The sequence below is a fragment of the Poromitra crassiceps genome (genome assembly GCF_964638095.1).
Source record: "Poromitra crassiceps genome assembly, chromosome: 6".
In the NCBI taxonomy this organism is placed as follows: Eukaryota; Metazoa; Chordata; class Actinopteri; order Beryciformes; family Melamphaidae; genus Poromitra; species Poromitra crassiceps.
This window is the reverse complement of record NC_139627.1, coordinates 29264287-29286407: the sequence shown is the minus strand read 5'-3', so window position 1 is coordinate 29286407 and position 22121 is coordinate 29264287. Positions and strand designations below refer to the sequence as shown.

The 22121-nt window shown below is 41.2% G+C and overlaps 2 protein-coding genes and 1 pseudogene across 3 annotated transcripts in view; 2 read left to right on the top strand and 1 right to left on the bottom strand.

Annotated features, from left to right (window-relative positions):
• Positions 1-3455: 3455 nt before the first annotated feature.
• Positions 3456-4536, bottom strand: LOC310778388 (hemoglobin subunit alpha-A-like; the record flags this gene model as incomplete). Its single annotated transcript, XM_083638797.1, has 3 exons — positions 4414-4536; positions 3906-4119; positions 3456-3584 (listed from the first exon to the last, which is right to left on the bottom strand). The coding sequence occupies exons 1-3, from the start codon at positions 4506-4508 to the stop codon at positions 3456-3458; spliced, it is 438 nt and encodes a 145-aa protein (XP_083494923.1). The 5' UTR covers positions 4509-4536.
• A 5635-nt stretch (positions 4537-10171) lies between these two features.
• LOC310777834 (hemoglobin subunit beta pseudogene) lies at positions 10172-11535 on the top strand (annotated as a pseudogene). The gene is made up of 3 exons: positions 10172-10263; positions 10866-11088; positions 11404-11535. The product of its transcript is annotated as a hemoglobin subunit beta pseudogene (transcript).
• Positions 11536-15133: 3598 nt separating this feature from the next.
• LOC310777833 (polycystin-1-like protein 2) overlaps positions 15134-22121 on the top strand; it is a gene marked incomplete at both ends in the record, with an annotated part of 69238 nt that continues 62250 nt past the window's right edge. Inside the window, 7 exons of the mRNA XM_083638185.1 lie at positions 15134-15410; positions 17489-17647; positions 17777-17959; positions 18843-18953; positions 19380-19527; positions 20097-20158; positions 20492-20682. Of these exons, the coding sequence (XP_083494311.1) occupies positions 15134-15410; positions 17489-17647; positions 17777-17959; positions 18843-18953; positions 19380-19527; positions 20097-20158; positions 20492-20682 (1131 nt within the window). The remainder of the gene's footprint in view (positions 15411-17488; positions 17648-17776; positions 17960-18842; positions 18954-19379; positions 19528-20096; positions 20159-20491; positions 20683-22121) is intronic.

Below are 22121 nucleotides of genomic sequence, written 5' to 3'. Positions count from 1 at the left end.
GGCTGGGACGGTTTTTACCGGTGGAATGAGACCATTTATCGAGTTGAGCGGAGCGGGACCGTGCTACTACCTGCGGTGGAAATGGGCCATTAGAGAGAGAGAGAGAGTGTGTGTGTGTGTGTGTGTGAGAGAGAGAGAGAGAGCGCAGACAAGTGGGTGGGGTGGGTTGTGTGTGTGTGTGTGTGTGTGTGAGAGAGAGAGAGAGAGAGAGAGAGAGGAAGAGAGAGCGCAGACGGGTGGGTGGGGGTGGGTTGTGTGTGTGTGTGTGTGTGTGTGTGTGTGTGAGAGAGAGAGAGAGCGCAGACGGGTGGGTGGGGGTGGGTTGTGGGTGTGTTTGAGTGAGAGAGATAGGCCCTGGGTCTTCCTCCTGCCCCTGCTGTCTCCACACTCATGCTGTACAAACACAAAACATAGCTTTAAATACCTTTGTATATATATATATATAAAATGCAATGTTTACACAGTTCCAATTCTCATTTACATTTTCACAGCCTACACAATTTACCTGTGATCTCTTTCTGTGTGTGTGTGTGTGTGTGTGTGTGTGTGTGTGTGGGTGGGTGAGAGAGAGAGAGGGAGAGAGCGCAGACGAGTTGGTGGGGTGAGTTTTGTGTGTGTGTGTGTGAGAGAGAGAGAGAGAGAGAGGAAGAGTGAGCGCAGACGGGTGGGTGTGTGTGAGTGTAAGAGAGAGATAGGCCCTGGGTCTTCCTCCTGCCCCTGCTGTCTCCACACTACTGTACAAACACAAAACATAGCTTTAAATACCTTTGTAAATATATATATATAAAAAATGCAATGTTTACACAGTTCCAGTTCCCTTTACTTACTTGTATATATTTTGCTCAACAGCCATTTAAGCAGTTTTTCTCTTTGTACCTTTTAAGATAATTTTGTGTGCATGTGTGCATTATATTTGACTACAATGTTGCAATGTCGCACAGCTGTTCACACACTTCGTGATAGATCTTCAATTGTATGCACATGTTTAAGTTAACTTTACATGTGCCTACTGTACTCTTATTTATAAAACGGCTATCTCAAATCTGATTGGCTCACATACCACAGTAAATATACCACAGTTAGAGCCACTCACTGCCCTGAACACCTGTCATGCTCTACTGTATAAAGACCCTCTAGCTCAGGGTCTTTATAGATCCAAACAGCTCACCTAATTTTTGCTCTTCTCATTTTTTAAACAGTGATTTAAGACATTTAAATAATAATAATAATAATAATAATTTTCATATTGCCATACTTGGTAACCGTTTTATAAAAGCAATAGATCACTGTGATATATGCTTATTATACCACACCAAGGGTGTTTTCGCATGACCAATAAGCATATACCACAGCCTGTCGTGATCTATTGCTTATGTATACTATATTTGATTGAAATGTCACATAGCTGTTTACACACTTCCTTAGTATATCTTTAATTGTAAGCACATTGTTAAGGTAATTTTACCTATTCTTATGTATATTATATTTGAGAGCAATGTTACAAAGCTGTTTACACACTTCTTTATTCTACGATATCCTTTTTTGTTTTATTTTACAATTGCTTTGGCAATGCAAATGTATGTTTCTCATACCAATAAAGCCCCTTTGAATTGAATTCATTCAATCGAATTCAATTGAATTGAGAGAGAGAAAGAGAGAGGGAGAGAGAGAGAGAGAACTCCCGTTTTAATCCCCTTTTGTGTGACAAGGTGTGCTAAGGTGATTTTGTGGCATCACTTTATAGACTTGCTAACATTAACTGGCCTTGTTGTTCTCATCTTGTTGGCATTATAGGCTTATTATATATATTATAGGCTACTTGTTGGCCAAACGAGAGGAGCATTATTCTTCCAGGATTGCTAGTTTACTATTCTGTCACACTGAACAATGGATTATTTTCTGATTGAACTTCTTGCAATATTTCCAGTAAAACTTTAAAATAAGGTACACAAAATTGACAGTACATTAGGAAACTAATGAGGAAGTAACTATTAGTTAATGATTAGTTAATGTAATTTACTCATTAGTTAATGATTAGTCGGTCAGTTCCTGAGTAGTTAAACATTAGTTCATGATTAGTAAATGTCACTTTGTGAATAGAGTAGTTAATCATTAGTTCATTATTACCTGTCCATTAGTTACTCTTTTTGTGTACTCTATTGTAAAGTGAAGCATCATACTGAGTAGTTCATGAGTACTTAATCATTACTTAATTATTACCTGTCCATTAGTTACTCTTTTTGTGTACCCTATTGTAAAGTAAAGCATTATACTGTACTGCATCATCTTTGGATGAATAATAATAGCATTACTAGACATAATATGCTGTAACACAGCAGTTGCAGTAACCACAATCTTTACAGTAACTTTACTGTCACTTACCTTTACAGACACCTAAATGCTTTAAGTTGACCAATAATCACATTACTTAAATTGATTTGGACCCCAGGATACTTGTAATGAGTCCATCCTCTTCACTTCCTCTCCCTGGATGACAACCAGGAAAGGTTGTCCTCTGGTAGTCCACCACAAGCTCATAGATACAGTCGGTCAGTGTGGGAACGCCCACAAAATGTTACTATGGCTGGCGCGCTTGACTAGACGGTGGGGGAAAACCCCCTCAATGGGCTGACTCACCAAAGGACGGTGCTGCGGCTCTACACAGGATTGGGGATTCACGATCAGGTACACAGATGTCTGTTAAGATGTGCGTTTATTGCGGGGGTTAAATCCCCAATCATGTCTCCCTGGTTTGGGCTAGCAGCTAAATGCTAACTATGCTGAATGGGGAGAACTGGAGGATTTCCCCCACGCGTCTATGACGAGACGCCGCCTGAATGTATTGGTTTTGCTAATATTGGGCTTCAGGTGATTGTCGTTTTACCATATGATATGACGAAGCTCCCTATGACACCCCATTTACAGCTGGTTTTTAAATGTGACCTGTATCCGGATATGTTATCTGGATAACGAAAAATGCATCTTAATACAGTACAAGGTGTAAACGCATCATGATCAGGATGTGATCAGATCTTCCTGACCACATCTGGAGGTAGTCTGGCTCACATTGTGTTCAGATCTCTTTGGGGTGTGAGTCCTCTGTAAAAACAAAAACAAACAAACAAACAAAATCTAATTGAAGACAGCATGTTTCTCACTGGAAATTATTCACTGGTATCAAGTGCTTCGATTTCACCAAAGAAATACACTTAGCACCTTTTATTGAATTCCTTCACAGTCTATTTCATGAGTCTGGACAGAGGCATACAACCGCGAGGCGGTTATTTCTAGTTTTTAGCCTAACCCTTGTACTGTAGGCTGTAAAAACTCAGAGGAAAGAGATCAACACCTTAATGTTTATTCATTTTATTGACCAAGCCCTTCCATTCCAAAAGAGGGTTGAAATATCGTTGACATGCCATGCAGTACGAGTCGATGCTCCTGCACTTTGGGGTTTAACGGTACTTCTCAGACAGGGCCAAAGCCAGGTTCTGCAGGAACTTGTCAACCGAGACGTGGATCTCGGGAGTGAAGTCTGCGGGGAAGTAACAGGCTACGGTCACCAGGAGGCAGTGGAACAGCATCTGCGGTTGTGCAACAAAGACAGATTAACAGTCATCAGCAACATGCACCCACCTAAATTCAGCATAAGGTTTAAAGATCCATTTTAAGGGCAGTTTATAGTATGGCGATTTATGATGTTAGCCACCGACCATGATCATATTCTATGATCGCTGTCGATGTCCATTGGACATTGTGGTCAGTGGCTGGCGACCATCATAAATCACTGTATAAACTGCCCATCAATGTCATAAATTCATAACAGTACTGTATCATGAGGATAATAATAGTAATAATAATAATACAAAATGCTGCCGATATAATATCTTTCCTCTTGACTCTACCTTGAAGTTGGTCGGGTCCACACGGAGCTTGTAGGCATGCAGTTCGCTGAGTTGGGACAAATTCCCTTTCAGATCGTCAATCCCTCCGACGGCCTCGGCGACGGCTTGCATGATGACGGCGCCGTGCTTTTTCACAAGTCCGCTTGTAGGACTCCGATCACTGCTAGGCCAGTGGGAGAAGTAGATCTTGGTCTGCGGGTACACAGTCAGGCACCTGGCAAAAAAAGACAATGTTTGAGGCGATATTACATAGCAGATGATGAGAATTCACCATATAGAAGACAAGTTGAAAGTCTGAGAGCACAGCACACCTAGTCTATGTCAAACAACTATAATCTATTATTAAAGCATTGTGATGTAATATAACACATTGGATCAAGTCAAGTCAGTTCAAGGACCCTAAATGTAAGTTAACACACAGGAGGCATGGGTTTATTAAATTAGGATGCATTTGCAGTATAGGATAATTTCACATTTAAATTGTCTATATGCATGATGTTGTGCCTACCTGCCCAGAGCTTCACCTCCAATTTCGGCGGCCTTGTGAGCAACTTTGTTCCAGAAAGCGCTCACTACAGCCTTGTCTTTCCCTGAGAGACTCATGTCTGTGTTTTCTTTGAGTTTTCTCAACTGAAAGACTCGTCTGATGCTAGTGGGTTTGTGAGGCTCTCTCTCTCTCTATATATACACCACACTCTAGTATCAGATCTAAACCACACCCCGAAGAAACCTTGTTCATTTTTCCCACCCATTCATCAAATAATTCCAACAAAAAGTTTGTAGTTACCCAATCAGTTAGGCCTAATAGCTTACTTTATGGTATTTATTTTTATATCCTGTGTTATGATTAGAATATTTCTATATGGTCTTATCAATTTGACTAATTTGTCCACTATTCTTCTAAAAAAATATATAAGTAGAACAGTGGTTCCCAACTTTGGGGTCGCGACCCAAGTGGGGTCGCCCTGGAATTCAAATGGGGTCGCCTGAAAAAAAAGAAGAGGATTCTGAGAATAAAGTCAGCTTCCTCCTCAGAGAAGTGACATTAGAACGGGACACCCAAAACAACACAATACAATACATTACAGTACAATACAATCTATCTATCTATATACGTAGCCCTATATATATATATATATATATATATATATAAAAGGGAGCATGTGGGCATGTTTGTTCTGTTTATTTGTTTGTTTCAATTTTTGTCCCGCTGTCATCAGTGGTGTCATAAGATTGATGATGTCACACATTCCAACAGCGCCAGAAACACTTAGCCTACATGTACATGTTGTGACTCATGTACTCACCACACTATGAAATAATAATCCAAAAGGCGCATGCACTGTGATGACTGCACACAGCGCATGCGCCTCATGGCAAACAAGAAAGTAACTTTGGTTATACTTTTTTTGGATACTCTTTCTTAGTTCTCGGTGTGTGGATTTACTATGAAAATGACCGTTTCATGTAACTTTGGATTATTATTTCATCGCGTAGTGACAACATCCTACCTGTGTTTGTACTGCACGCAGAGTGAAAATGAAGGCATCTACATTCTAGTTTTGATATCGGCAATATGACAAATGGCCTAAACTCTGAAAATGTTGGTGTATCCCTTTAATGTAAGTAATCAACTGGGGATGTTTCATGGTGATGTATATTAATCAAGAATGTTACCCTATTAATAAGATATTACTCTACTGTGTTATGTAATTTGGCTGCCAACCCATGATTTTGAGGTGGTTTTCATCCAAAATAGTGTTGTTGTTTTTTGGCAGAACTTGAATTTGAAATGTTTTGCTATGTTCTAACTTATGCTACTCTGATACAGTAGATTTTGAATTGATTCTAACAATTCTACAGCCATCTCACAGGTGTTGGCTTTTTTTTATGAAAAAAAGAATTTTCAGAAGGAAAAAAACTGTAGTTGTGGAGAGATACTCCATTCAGTTTGGGCATGTCATTTTCAGCATGCGAGCTGAAAAATAGGCTTAGGGATTAACAGGTTAATGTATGTAATTAACTGGGGATGTTTCATGGTGATATCTATTAATTAAAAACTTTACCCTATTTACCTGTAGTTTCGGTTTTGGTAGGATCATATTTATGTGATTTTCAACACTTTCCACCACTTGGATTTCTTAGGACTTTTATGTTATTATAAATTACATAATCTGAGGCTAGAACAGTTGAAAGAGTTTCTGTTGCATTCTTTGAGGTCATAATGCTTGTACTATGTTTGCCAATTATTCTGGTTGCTCTGATAGCATGTGAGCAATTTGATATTAATGGGTGCGGCCATCTGAATTTAGTGATAATGGTGCATCAATGTATGGATGTGCTAAACGTTTTTGAGATGCTGCCAAAAAAGATTATGTAAAGAGTATGACGCCAGCAGTATCAGCTAGCAACAGCTCGGAACGCCTGTCATCAAACAACATAGAGACCATTGCTGCTTGATAGCCTATATCAGGGATACTCAACTTGCTTTGCCTGGGGGCCACTTTCGTGAAATGATAGGCCAGGGGCCAGTTAATAAACAAACAATATACATTTTTCTGGTGTCAGCCAGAGTTTAGTCTGACAATGTTGTGCACACCGGATAGTTGGTTAAGTTAGTTAGCTTAAGTACATAAATAAGTGCCTGGGTAGCGAGCAGACGGCGGTATTTGACAATTTAGCTGGGGCTCAGTCAAACTTTATTTGACGTTAGTTTTTATTGTGAATTAGATTCTAATTCACAATGAAAACTAACATGAAATTATTAGAAAATGGTCAGGGGGCCACTCTGCACCCTGTCGCGGGCCGCATCTGGCCCCCGGGCCGCAAGTTGAGTATCACTCGCCTATATATTTCTTGCATTCCTGCAGAATTTGTAGAAGCTCTTAACTACTTTAAGTTGGTAATAAAATCAATTTCATTCAATATTTTGTGTCAAATGATTACATTTTTGGTAGGTATTGGCTCAGCCTAAAAAGCAATTCATCCTCTCAGGGATTGTTTTGTGCTAATGATTTTTTTTGTCTAACACTTGTCAGCTGTAAGAAAGAGATCAACACCTTAAAGTTTATTTGTTTTATTGACCAAGCCCTTCTATTCCGAAAGAGGGTTGACTGAGTACAGCCACTGAGCAGCTCCACTTGGGGTTAAAGGCCTTGCTCAAGGGCACCTCAGTGGTGGTAATGAGGGAGGGGCAAGTGCTACACTTTCCCCACAAAGATTTATCCTGCTGGTCCCAGGGATTGAACCGATGACCTTCCGGTCACAAGCTCGCTTCTCAAACTTTTAGGCCACCACAGTCCACAGACTTATATAATATGGTGACACATTATGCATTATTGGCATGGATGTACTGGAGGAAACCCACCTAATCTCAATTTGACATACATCTTTATGACATACATGTAAATTCATACCATGCATCTGTAAGACTTCCTGTTGCAGTGTTTGCTAGTCAGAACTGATATATAGGACTGGATTGCTAGGACTAGGACAGGACTGTCAATTCCATGAAAACAGTCTATACAGTGCTGTAAATATACCATAAAGCCCAATTCTACCAGAATAAGAAACACTGTGACTACTTTAGCTAAAAAATAATTAAGTGCATAAGTTAAAATCTCCCCAAAACACCACCTGAAGACCTCATGACCTTGAAAAACAGGTAATGATGTGATGCAGTATCAATAACTTTTGAAAATTGGAGATTTGTGTGAGTTTGACAATGTTGTCAATTGGACGACAATCACTGTTTTCTGAAAATGGCTCACAAAAACCCACTTATCTTCAATGTACCTGTACCCCTAAAAAAAAGAGTAACTTCAGGGAATAAATCCGGACCTGATTCAACGGGACATACAGTACAGTACAGTAGTTGAGTTGATGTCTGAAAAATGATATCTCAGCTCTATACATGCACTATGGAGTATCCATTCTTTCTCTGGTACATACAAGAAGGTTTACATTTTGTTTTTCAGCTTTTTGGAAGCTCAGAATGGAACATATCACGTGACCAGTTCACAGGTGCATTTCTTTGTGTGGTATTTTATGTCTGAAGAAGAGCAACGTCAACGCCGAAACGTCACCTGTTTGTGGATGGAGTCATCCTGATGATTGCACACAGCGCATGCGCCTCATGGCAAACGAGGAAGTAACTTTGGTTATACTCTGTTAGTTTGGTTAATCTTTCTTAGTTCTCTGTGTATGGATTTACTATTAAATGTAACTTTGGATTATTATTTCATCGCGTGGTGAGTTGTACACAAGTCACATGTGAGTGTTTCTGGCGCTGTTGGAATGTGTATTTTGGGTGACTGAACGGGAGTAGGCAGCAGTACCATAGACTGCCTTGTATGGCTAAGTTAAGTAGCAGTGAGGGCTCTACCTCTGTTTGTCCTGCATGCAGGGCCGGTTCCAGAACAAGATGACTAGGGATGCATCCTAGATAGGAAGGGGTGCAGATGCCCGGCCGGCCGCCCAAAAAATTTGACATGTTATTTTACTAAAAATAATAAATTTTACCATCATTTCAAGTAGAATGATACCACCCAAGCAAGAATATTCCAAGTGCTTCAAGTGCTTTACTGAAATATTTGGACCATATAATGATAATACAATTATCTCAACCTTAAAAGGTTACATATAGGTGCCAAAAAGCCATAAATTCACATCAAAGAACAAAGAAAAACAACAATTATAATTCAAGTTTAAACAGTAAGTGTGCAGCTGCAGCATTTATTAAAAAGAAAAAGAAAAAAAAAATACTTTTCAACTGAGCATGCAGACAATTAAAATAAGGGTGCAATGCATGCTTTTGCACCCCCGTAGAACCGGGCCTGCCTGCACGCAGAGTGAAAATAAAGCCATCTACATTCTAGTTTTGATATCAGCAATAATGACAAATGGCCTAAACTAGCCTAAAGTGTCCCTTCAATGTAAGTAATCAACTGGAGATGTTTCATGGTGATATCTATTAATTAAAAACGTTACCCTATTTACCTGTAGTTTTGGTTTTGGTAGGATCATATATTTATGTGATTTTCAACACTTTCCACCACTTGGATTTCTTAAGACTTTTTATATGTTATAAATTACATATGTCTGACGCTAGCACAGTTGAAAGAGTTTTTGTTGCAATTATTGTGAGGTCATAATGGCTGTACTATGTTTGCTCAGCATGTGAGCAATTTGATATTAATGGGTGCGGCCATCTGAATTTAGTGATAATGGTGCATCAACGTATGGATGTGCTAAACAGTTTTGAGATGCCACCAAAAAAGGTCGAGTATGACGTCAGCAGTATCAGCAACATCTTGACAACAGCTTGGCAACACATTCCGGAACGCCTGTAATCAAACAACTAGAGACCATTGCTGCTTGATAGCCTATATGTTTCTTGCATTCCTGCAGAATTTGTAGAAGCTCTTAACTACTTTAATTTCATAATAAAATCAATTTCAATCATTTCATGTCAAATGATTAATTATTGTGAGGTCATAATGCCTGTTTGCCAATTATTCTGGTTGCTCTGATAGCATGTGAGCAATGTGATATTAATGGGTGCGGCTATCTGAATTTAGTGATAATGGTGCATTAACATATGGATGTGCTAAACATTTTTGAGATGCCGCCAAAAAAGATTGAGTATATGACCAGCAGTATCAGCAACATCTTGACAACAACTCGGATTGACATTAAACAACCTAGAGACCATTGCTGCTTGATAGCCTAATGTTTCTTGCATTCCTGCAGAATTTGTTGAAGCTCTTAACTACTTTAATTTTGTAATAAAATCAATTACAATCGATATTTCGTGTCAAATGATTACATTTTTGGTATATTGACTGAGCCTAAAAAGCAATTCACCCTCTCAGGGATTGTTTTGTGCTATTGATTTTTTTGTCTAACACTTGTCAGCTGTAAGAAAGAGATCAACACCTTAAAGTGTATTTGTTTTATTGACCAAGCCCTTCCATTCCGAAAGAGGGTTGACATATGATATGGATAGCATGCCACACCTATGACTCGATGCTCCCTCACTGCTGGAGTTTATCAGTAGTTCTCAGACTGGACCAAAGCCAAGTTCTGCAGGAACTTGTCATCCGAGACGTGGATCCAACTTTGGTCCAATCAGAGGCTTCCTCCTCTGAGAGGTGGGGCATTCAATAATCAATAAAAACTGGAGCCCCAGTGCTGGGCATGTACAGAAGGTTTATCATCAGATAGATTGTTGTAAACATCTCAGAGAAACCTTGACACCCATCAACATGGTCGACTGGACAGATGCTGAGCGCGCCGCCATCGTGGGCCTGTGGGGAAAAGTCAGCGTGGATGAAATTGGACCCCAGGCTTTGGCCAGGTAACTTGTGAAATTATATCAATTTACACAATATTACTCTATATAGCCTACAGAATTATATAATATGGTAACATTGCATTGTTGGCATAGATGTACTGGAGGGTAAACCCACCAAATCTCAAATTGACATAAATCTTTAGGGCATAAATTCATACGCTGCATACCTCATTTCATTTATTTATAAAGGGACAGATACATAACATGTAACATTTGCCAACGTCTGAAGACATGTATCATAGCATTTCTAGCCAAGGCTAATTTGCAATGCCTGACCCTAGATGTTATTAAAAGCACCTGTTAAAAGCAAAGTATAGTAAAAGGCAGTAAAATACATAGTAAACATAATAAGGATATCATACAATCATAAAATTGGTCAATCAATCAATCAAACAACACAAACAACAAAGAATATAAACATTTACATAAACATTACTTTTCATGTGAACAGACTGATATCAACTTATATGAGTACATTGTCTTTCTCAGGAAAATAAACAATTATAATATATTTTTCATAATAATTCATTGTTGGCCTTTGGGGGGGGGGCAATATTTGCTGATTTTTGTTGTTGGTTTTTCACTTATGGGTTATGTCATTTCAGACTTGTTATCGTGGCTCCCTGGACTCAGAGGCATTTCACCACATTTGGAAACCTGTCCACCCCCTCTGCTATCATGGGGAACCCTAAGGTGGCTGCACATGGAAAGGTGGTGATGGGTGGAATGGACAGGGCTGTGAAGGACCTGGACAACATCAAAAAGGTCTATACAGTACTGAGTAAGAAGCACTCTGAGGTGCTGCGTGTGGATCCTGATAACTTCAGGGTAGGTAACCATCTCTGATGAGAAATCATTACCATACTCCAAGAGGGATTTATAATGTGTGTGTGGTACTCGATTTTTGAGTTCATAGTGACTTTATCCTACTTTGTTATTTTAATTTATTGTTTCACCACAGTTTTTGCTGCGGTATTTTAACATAGGCTATATTTGTCCTAAAAGTTATTATATGATTAATTAGTTATTTTCCATAAGGACAGCGTCCTCCCTCATGATATTTCTTATGATGAATATCCATGTCAGTTTTCATTCATGGCTTTATCAGTGGCTTTAATGTGACCCTCATTTTCCTCATTGTAGCTTCTTGGTGAGTGCATCACTGTGTGCATGGCCGCCAAATTAGGCCCCAAGGAATTCAACGCGGATGTCCAGGAGGCCTGGCAGAAGTTCCTGGCTGTCGTCTGCGCCGCCCTGAGTAGACAGTACGTGTGAGGCCCTGGAGAAGCAGGGAAGGATGCAGGAGTCTTACATGTGTTTCCAAAAAGATCTGAGGCCCTTAGCTGTTGCCAAACCAATCAATAAAAACTCATGTGAACTACATCTGTCTGGTCAAGTAAATAACAAACTTAGAATCCAACAAATAGCTATGCTTATGTGGTGATTTTATTGGTGTTTACAAATACCTTATCATTTGGCAAAGTATGCTCAAAGTAAAGACTTTGCCTTAAATTAGAAAATTAAATGGGAATTCATTTTGGGTGGAAAACAAGTCAGATGACTACTTATTTTATTTTATTTATGTATTTATTTGGGGGGGGGGGGCAATATTGGCAGATATCCTATCTAACTATTAGTACAGGTTACAACCCGATATGTTGTCAACTTTGGTCCAATCAGAGGCTTCCTCCTCTGAGAGGTGGAGCATTCAATGATTAATACAAACTGGACCCCCAGTGCTGGGCATGTCCAGAAGGTTTATCATCAGAGGGCTTGTTGTAAACATCTCAGAGAAACCTTCACACCGTCAACATGGTTGACTGGTCACATGCTGAGTGAGCTGACATCGTGAGCCTGTGGGGAAAGATGAGCATGGATGAAATTGGACGCTTTTGCCATGTAAGCATTTACTGTATATCAATTCATAAATTTTTTTGTTGACCTTTTATTTATACAGGGGGAGTCTCAGTGAGAGCAATGCTCTTTTTCAGGTGCACCCTGTTCACATTCACACACATTCACGCCTGGAAGCTGACCAGTACAACCACATCTGATCTGCTGGCCACTGAGCAGCTCCACTGGAGCGGCTGGGGTTAAGGGCCTTGCTCAAGGGCACCTCAGTAGTGGTAATGAGGCAGGGGCAAGTGCTGCACTTTCCCCACCCAGAATTATCCTGCCGGTCCCGGGGATTGAACCGACGACCTTCTGGTCACAAGCCCGCTTCTCAAACCTTTAGGCCACCACAGATCTTTATAATATGGTGACACAGGCATTATTGGCATGGATGTACTGGAGGGTAAACCCACCTAATCTCAATTTGACATAAATCTTTATGACATAAATTCATAGCCTAGGTAAACCCAGCCCCCACGTGACCTGCTCTCTCAGTTCCCATAGTGACTGAGAACAGGTCTGAGAGCAGGTCACGTGGGGGATGGGTTTACCCAGGCTAATAAATTCATACCCTGCATCTGTAAGTCCTGTTAGCTGATGTAACTCATATGAGGACACCGTCTTTCTCAGGAAAAATAAACACATTAATGCTCTTCTGCAATTATAATAGAATTTCACACATCAGGGGTTGTTTTTTTCAGCTGGGGATCATATTTAACTTAGCTTTACTTACTTTAGCTTTTATTTACCAATGATTCATAGCGTGTAGTTATTGAACTTCCTGTCTCCCTGAATTTTACATTGAATTAGAAAGTAAGCAGTCATTAAGGGGGTATTTAAGGTGGTTATAGGTCCATGCGTTAAACGCTTGGCATTAAACGCATGGACAAAATATCAAATGCAGAAGTCTACACCAGTCAGTTCAGTTACTTTGTTTTCAGAATGGACAATGATTTTGAATTACACTACACATGTTTATGCAATAGTCCGAATCCTGACGTTGCGTTAAAGGGATACGCCACTTTTTCGGGAGTTTGGCTCATTTGCCATATCCCCCCCACATAACCAAGGTACACCATGTCACTCTTTCATTGCAGTCACATATCTACTGAGGCAATGTTAACAAGGCCTGCAATGGCACAAAAAGCATGCAAACAATAGAGGTTTTTAATAAACTCAAAAAAAGTTCGGAAACGTTATTTTGGTCGATTATGTCTCCCCTTTAATAATACCAGTTGGTATTGTATTTTATATTGTTGGAAAGCCTGATTAGTCACCTTTACAACGAGGTACAACTTGTAAGGATCGTGCATTTGTGGAATGAGCAACTCAGCTAACCGTGTCGGTAAAAATGTGCCAAAATCCCCTACAATATTCTTCTGTTGGTATTCACTCTTGTTTTGAGTTGCTTGGTGGATTGGATGATTGCACTCTCCCACAGTAATAAGGAAAAAACAACACATATTGGCCATTTTTACACTTTATTAATTTTACACTGTCAGGGACCTCAGTAGCGTGTGGAAGATCCATACGCAGCCACAACAGCTTGGCACCTTGGCACCGCAAATTAGATGCCAATCAGGTGGCACACACCTGCCAGCACTGAAGCTCAAAACAAGAGTGAATACCAACAGAAGAATATTGCAGGGGATTTTGGCAAATTTTTGGAGGGCACTACTTATTTGTACTATCAATGGGCGCTACCCACACGGTTAGCTGTGTTGCTCATTCCACAAATGCACGATCCTTACAAGTTGTACCTCGTTGTAAAGGTGACTAATCAGGCTTTCCAAAATACAATACCAATTGGTATTATTAAAGGGGAGAGATAATCGACCAAAATAACATTTCAGAACTTTTTTTTAGCTTTAGTTAAAAAATCACCTTTTTCTCTCTTAGTATAAGTGAAAAAGCAAAGTTTCATGCTCTGTATTGGAACTAGGTTAAATTGCGTGGATTTGCTCCTACAGTATCAAAAGTAAAATTCAAATACTAAAAAAGGCATGTCTTTGACAAAGCATGGGTTTGCCAGCAGCAGTTCTCGCTGCTGTTGACCAAAGAGAACACATGCTGGATATGAACGCCATCTGCAAACAGCAGGTGATTTGAAAGACTTTTAGCACCTTGTCTTACAAACATTGACTGTTGTAACATCATACAATGTCAGCTAGTAGTGCATTCATAAAAGAGTCATGTTACCTTGGAAGATGTTTCTCTGAATTTACATCCAGATCAAGTAACAGAGACTTTCCGCCGCCATCTGTAGAGGATACACCAACAGAGAAGATGATCTTTTGTCAGTTCTGGCTCCCTGTATTCATTTTGATCTGAAGCTGCTGTCACTGCTGTCATACTTCCTCTGTGTGTGTGTGTGCGCGCGCGTGCGTGCGTGCATATGTATGTGTATATATATACTGTATATATATATATATATACATACATATATATATATACGTATACATATATATATATATATACATACATATATATATGTATACATATATATATATATATATATATATGTATACATATATACCGTATATATATATATATATATATGTATCTAGTTGAATCTATATGCTTTTGTTTTCATTTGGTTTCAGCTCTGTTTGTGTACACACAATGCATACAGTAGAATTTTGAGAGAGGCCATTAAGCAGACAACCTTTTGTTGAATCCAGGAGGGGTGTGTCAGAAGCTCACGTCAGTCCCTTTAAAAGCAGGATGTCCAGGGTGCATGTATGAGAACAGCAGATGAAAGGGGAAAGATTTTCCAAAGTATTTTTAAAAAGTGAAAGTCGTTTAAATGGTGACGGAGTACAGAAAATCCATCTTCTTTGAATCAAATCCAATGATCTCTGCGCAAAATAGTCTATCCTCAAGAAAAGACCTGGTTGAGCAGTGCAGTTTTTCACTCAGAGAGGTCGTGGTCGTGGAGGGCAGATAGATGTACAGGACCGTTTTTCTCCTGCTGATGCTGATGGCACTCAGCTGTCTGTCTTGTGCTGACGATGAGACAGAGGTTGTTGTATCTTGCCCAGAACATCAGGAGGCCTTTGGTGGCTCCTGCTATGAGTTTGTGGACCAACAGCGTTCTTTTCTCAGTGCCCAGGCTAGGTGTGAGCAGAGGGGAGGACACCTCGCCTTTATCCGGAATGAAGAAACCCAATATCTCCTTCAGAAGCACCTGGACCTTGAGAGGGACTGGTGGCTTGGGCTCGCACCCTCTGCCTTCCAAGACTCTACTGCTGCTGAAGGTAAGAAAATGAACTATTATACAAGAGAAAATCAAGCATAAAAATAGATCTCTCAAAGCTTCTATCACAGCTGAATTTAGATTGGCAAAGATTTGCAACAAGCCTCCCACAAACAAGTCTCTGGTGCATGACTGTAAATACTGAACTGCAATGCAATAAAATGCAGCTCTTTAGATGTGCACAAAACAAGCATCCTATGATGGCAAAAAGTCAGTTTTGACTCAAGTGTCAATGGAATAACATCTTGTGAATTCTGTTTTAGGGTAGATTAAAGTAAGTAAGATTTTCACCTAATTTCTATTGAGACAAAAAAGCAAACAGAATGAACTCTGCCTTTATTTCAACTACAAACCTGCAAAGTTTCATTACTACATCTCACACGTACAGTTTTGACACTCCTTTTTTTGGGGCCTGGTAGTGTAGAAGTAAAAAGCACTCATACCACCATGGAGAACTGGGTTCAATTCCCCGTAGTGGTACTTCCGGCTTGGTCAGACGACAGACGTCCCTACACTACAGACACAATTGGCCATGTGGGAAGCTGGTGGGGTGTGTCCTAGTCGCTGCACTAGCGCCTCTTTTGGTCGGTCGGGGGGCCTGTTTGGGGGGAAGCGGAACTGGGGGGAATAGCGTGATCCTCCCACCACGTGTTGCATCCTGCATGTGAAACCCCTCACTGTCAGGTGAAAAGAAGTGGCTGGCAACTGCACATGTGGTACATGAGTTTTGATTTTGTTGAATGAATTCATTGAGCGGAGGGGGGACAGCCATGGACATTTTTATACATATTGTAAGATCTCTGCAAATTTGATCATGTTTTATTCAGTTTAAGAAATCATATTTAACTAAAATTTGTATGATTATATGAATTTGACTTTTGATCCAATGTTTTCAAAGCCAGCTTATAGTGTTTCTGTAACAGGATTGAGAAACCCCTCAGTTGTTCACCACTCTTGCTTTTCTGGGGAGCACTCTGTCCAAGCCAGCACACAGACACAGGGTTGAGTTTCACAAAAGGGATATTTATTTAAACTATTAAAAAGAAAAATAGTCCAGGGCTAAAAGTCATTATAAGCACTCCCAACAGCAACAGGGGTTTGAAGTCCGGGTCTTTGGGGGAAACTTCTCTGGGTCCGGCCAGACCCAGGTGTTCAGGAGGTGGACAGCCTATGCACAAAAATGTCTATTAGAGGCAAGTATTCAGTCTCCATAGGCCTGGTAGAGTTACAAAGTTACAAATTAAATGCACGACAAACACTCCAACTCCAAAATGAATGAATTATGCAGCCAATGACCCTCCAAACTCAAAAGCAAATCAAATACGAGGCCACAGCAAACCAAACTTAATTAAGCAAAAATAACTAGAGGAGAGGAGTGAAGTGTACTTCACCACTCTACCATTTCCACAGCGTCGCCTCTCGTCTTACTCTGTCAGGTGCGTCTTGTGGACCTTCTTCTTCTTCATCTCTCGGTTAAATGGCGGATCACAAGCAACTTTTAGGTGCATACCGCCACCTACTGTATTGCTAAAGCCAGATAGTGCAATTAATGTCAATAAAAAGTGTCCAGCCAAAATGATCCCATTCACCCCAATAGCCATTCTGTGGCCCAGAACAATCTTCTAGGCCGGAGCGAACGCTTCATTCAGCATTTTCGTCAGGTCCTCTCCCAAAAGCTCCCCAATGTCCAAAGGTTTTCTGGCCACCATCTTGATCCTCTCTGTCTTCCATTTCCAGAGCACAGTTGATCACCATCGCCATGAAAGCCAAAAAGACTTTCTTGCACACAGAAACTTTTCAGATGCACCACTCTTCTCCTGTTCCTTTTGTACTTCCACCATTTTGTGTTTCCTCTCCATACTTTACTATACTGCCTCCGCATAAGATATTCCTTTGTTTTCTCTTACCTTGTTCACTTTTACCTCTCTAACCCTTTTTGGACACTGTCTTGATCCTGCATGATGCGATCCGTCACAATGCAGGCATTTAACCTGATCTTTACCCTCCTCCATTTCAGTCATCTTTCCCACATCGCCCACATCTGCTGTCATGTTCAGCAGCGTGCTCTTCCTTCCTCAGGTGCTCTTTCTTGGCTGGATGGTACAGATATCAGCTATTCTAACTGGGTGAGCCCCCCACAGCCATCAGCAGGGTGTGGGCACATCCTTAGAGACTCTGCCTTCCAGTGGGAGGCCACAGAAGACTGTAGTAAAAAACTGCACTTTGTCTGCCAGTTTAGTAAGTATTCTTCTGACTCAAACACTGAAAAAAATTAAATGCTGTAGGCTAGTGTATGGTAACTGCATGCATATTGTATCAGTCTGAGACAACGTGTCTGTAGCCTAATACTGTTTTTACTCTTCCCAGAGTCTGGGAGGTCCATCATGTGTGCAGGTCATGATGCCACTCTGCAGTGCGGCTCTGGTCAAGTGATAGAGATAGATGGAGGCTTCTACGGTCGTAAGACAGTTCACTACTGTCGATCCAGACTCACCCCCCCAACAACATCCACACAGTGCAGCTGGGTGGACGTTGCAGATACATTAACAGGTACACGCCAACAAACACAACAACAAAAGGCTTTGATTCCTTATTGAGTTGTCTCGTTTTAATAATTGATATTTGGATAACTCTTACTTGATCGGATTTGCATATAATAACCACTCTCATAGCTTCCTAATGGTTCCTTTCATTTAATCAGCTGCAATACTGCTTAAGTAGAAGAACAAACACAGCTTCAAGCACAGGTTCTGCCTCGCTGGAGGCTGTCATGAAATTCAATTCCGCTTTTGAAGGAAATGATTGCCATGTATAACAAAGGACATATTGTGTCACAGAGAGGCCAGAATTAGCAAAGCCCGTCAGGACAAAGACTGAAGCAAAGCCATACAATAAAAGCGTAATAGCTTTAATAGGCTGCAAGATACATAAATGAAATAAAGCCACATCAGAGTAAATATTTACTCTTGGATTTAAGCGATGGCACAAGCAAACTAATGTTTCATATACTGTATGCATTTCAGGCAGTTTGATATTGATGTCAACAGAGAGCACTCAGCACAAATCACTGCAAAAGACATTTAGCACAGATATTATTTTGAATGGTGATTGGAAGGATCTGGAAGGTTTTATTTGGGGGTAGCCAATTTTCTCTGCTAGATCTCTTTTACATTTATGGTTGTACCTCTGCTGCAGTTGTTGAAGCACTTACCCTTCTTTTCCATGTAATGGTAAAATGACTAAGATGCTTTGTTGATCAATCATTTTGCTCTCACACCCACACTTGAACAACTTCATCACCAGGGACACCAAATCCCTGAACATTTGTAATGTGCAGTTTGGGCTTGTATAGCTTTGTCAAATGTCAAATCTGTTGCTGTGGGATATTGATACATGGATCAGCTCCCCGTGTATTTCCGTATCCTACATGTAGGTCAGTGTCAGGGTCGTCAGGTCTGCCAGGCAGCAGCAGCTGTGGACCCCCTTGTTGATCCGTGTCCTGGGCTGGGGAGCTACCTGTCTGTGGATTATCACTGCAAAGACGGTCAGTGGTGGCATCAATAATTCAAATCAAGTCTGTTTCTAAAAATGTTTCAAAGGGGACAGACATTTGCTACATCCATGCCAAAGCTGACGGTCCCATTTGGATGATCCATCACTTGCAGAGAGCAAATGAGGGAAATGTTGAAGTGACACTGAAGACAACCAGAGAGAAGAACAAATGACTTACAATACATGAGAAGAAGTGAAAGAGGGCCTTGTTGTAGTCTCATGTAGTCAGACCCACCGTCGACATCAAGTTTCCAGCGACGGAGATATCATCTACGGCTGGCACTGCGAGACTAGCCTTGTTGCTGCTGTGATGAATGATCTGTGTGATCTCTCTGACTGTTTGCTATCTGCTGAGATGATTAGTGGCCCAGTGGGTTAAGTGCACTGCCCCACATTTTTTGTCATTTCTTTCCTGCAGGACTCAAATTGTCAATGAGCGAGGTGGCTGCTGTCTTTGATGATGTTACCGTCAGCGTAAAGTGGCTGCTCCGTTCCTCCTGGGGTGGTCTCACCTGCAAGCTGAGTACTGGAGATGGACACATTATTCATATGAACAGTCCAGATGGGTAAGTAGCAGGGTGGGAATTACACGGCCTCCGTTGCCCCTCCCTCTGGCTGTGATGCCTTGAGATCCCTAAGGCCACCTTGGCAGTGCCCTGCTACCAGCCTGCTACTGTCAGTTGCTTTAAAAGCATCAGTGATCTCAGTTTAATGTAACCTGCCCTATGCAGAGGATGTGTACTTGGCTCATTTTAACACATATTTCAGAACAATTATGATTCATGATATCAATAGAGCAATGGCCTTTGTGCCGTGGCATGTGGCCTTGTGCCCTAAGAACATATGCGACGCCGAAGGCCAAATGGCCTTGCCCCTAAAATGACGAAATTCCCACTCTGGTGGGTAGCAACTTATAGAACTTCACATACTTTCAGAATAAATTTGAACTACGGCTCACACCAGCCGCGACAACGCCCATGATGTAAAACGAATGTGCAAAAAGTGCAAAGATAAATGTAGGTAGATGAGGAGACATGGGGGGTGAAGATGTAACCTGAAACAATGTTTTCTCTCTAGAATGTATAAGGGATGTAGTCACCGTTGTTGGTTAATCACATTTGCTTATTTTCCCCAGGTTGGAGAGCAGTGTGGGGCACAAATACATTCATCCTGGTGTATTTGTGGTGAAGGCGGAATGTAGCAGCAATGAGATACACATTACAGCTCAGGAAATAATTACCATTCAAGACCGTGTCACAGAGTTTGGTGTTATCAAGTGCTATGCTATGAGCCTGCCATTAGAGGCAGCAAACTGCAAAGCCCTTTATGGCAGACCATTTCAAATTCAAATGGAAGTTGAAGCAGGTAGGTGGTACCAAGATAAGGAAAAATGTAATGTTGTCCAATCTGATTTCACTGCTGAAAACGTCCAGTTTTGGTTTATTTGTATTTTATTCTTACTTTTTCTTGAAGTTTAACTGTGATTTGTATGCTGTGTAAGCTTCTCTCTTTCTGATTTTCTTCTGGCAGGTACAAATGTGACCTATATGATTCAGAATGGAGAAATGTTGTTGTCCAATTCATCAGTGGTTGGAGGAATTGTCCCCAACAACATCACAGTGAGTCCAGAGACGGTGGAGCAGCTCGGGCTTGGCTGCCACCAGCTGACCCTTCATGCATCAAACATGGTGACATTCCCTGGAGCTTCCACTGACCTGCAGGTAACTGACCCTTCATGCATCAAACATGGTGACATTCCCTGGAGCTTCCCACTGACCTGCAGATAACTGACCCTTCATGCATCAAACATGGTCACATTCCCTGGAGCTTCCACTGACCCTTCATGCATCAAACATGGTGACATTCTCTGGAGCTTCCACTGACCTGCAGGTAACTGACCCTTCATGCATCAAACATGGTGACATTCTCTGGAGCTTCCACTGACCTGCAGATAACTGACCCTTCATGCATCAAACATGGTGACATTCTCTGGAGCTTCCACTGACCTGCAGATAACTGACCCTTCATGCATCAAACATGGTGACATTCCCTGGAGCTTCCCACTGACCTGCAGATAACTGACCCTTCATGCATCAAACATGGTCACATTCCCTGGAGCTTCCACTGACCCTTCATGCATCAAACATGGTGACATTCTCTGGAGCTTCCACTGACCTGCAGATAACTGACCCTTCATGCATCAAACATGGTGACATTCTCTGGAGCTTCCACTGACCTGCAGATAACTGACCCTTCATGCATCAAACATGGTCACATTCCCTGGAGCTTCCACTGACCCTTCATGCATCAAACATGGTGACATTCTCTGGAGCTTCCACTGACCTGCAGATAACTGACCCTTCATGCATCAAACATGGTGACATTCTCTGGAGCTTCCACTGACCTGCAGATAACTGACCCTTCATGCATCAAACATGGTCACATTCCCTGGAGCTTCCACTGACCTGCAGGTAACTGACCCTTCATGCATCAAACATGGTCACATTCCCTGGAGCTTCCACTGATCTGCAGGTAACTGACCCTTCATGCATCAAACATGGTCACATTCCCTGGAGTTTCCACTGACCTGCAGGTAACTGACCCTTCATGCATCAAACATGGTCACATTCCCTGGAGTTTCCACTGACCTGCAGGTAACTGACCCTTCATGCATCAAACATGGTGACATTCTCTGGAGCTTCCCACTGACCTGCAGGTATCTGACCCTTCATGCATCAAACATGGTGACATTCCCTGGAGCTTCCACTGACCTGCAGGTAACTGCAATTACAACAAGTAAACATGTTACAACAAAGATGCATCCTCCCATCAGACTGTTGGTGTAGCATTCATGGCCTTTAAAAGTTTGAAATGAGGCTAATCAATATATTTATTTTAAAAAAACATCACAGTGTCAAAAATGCATCGCCCCTCCCATGTTTTGTCATTCTTTTTTTAATTTTGATCTTTGACTATTAGGCCAATCAGTGTAGTTTGCACACAGCTGGATTTGTGTCGCAGGTTCACTGCCAATCGGACTTGCAGTGCTGGAGTTAAGGCCTTTCAGCTGCTGGAGCTTATCTCAACAGGTTTCTAAAGATACGTAAACTGTAGGCTAGTGGTGAATAGATTCGCTCTGCTGCGTCCACTTCCTGATGTT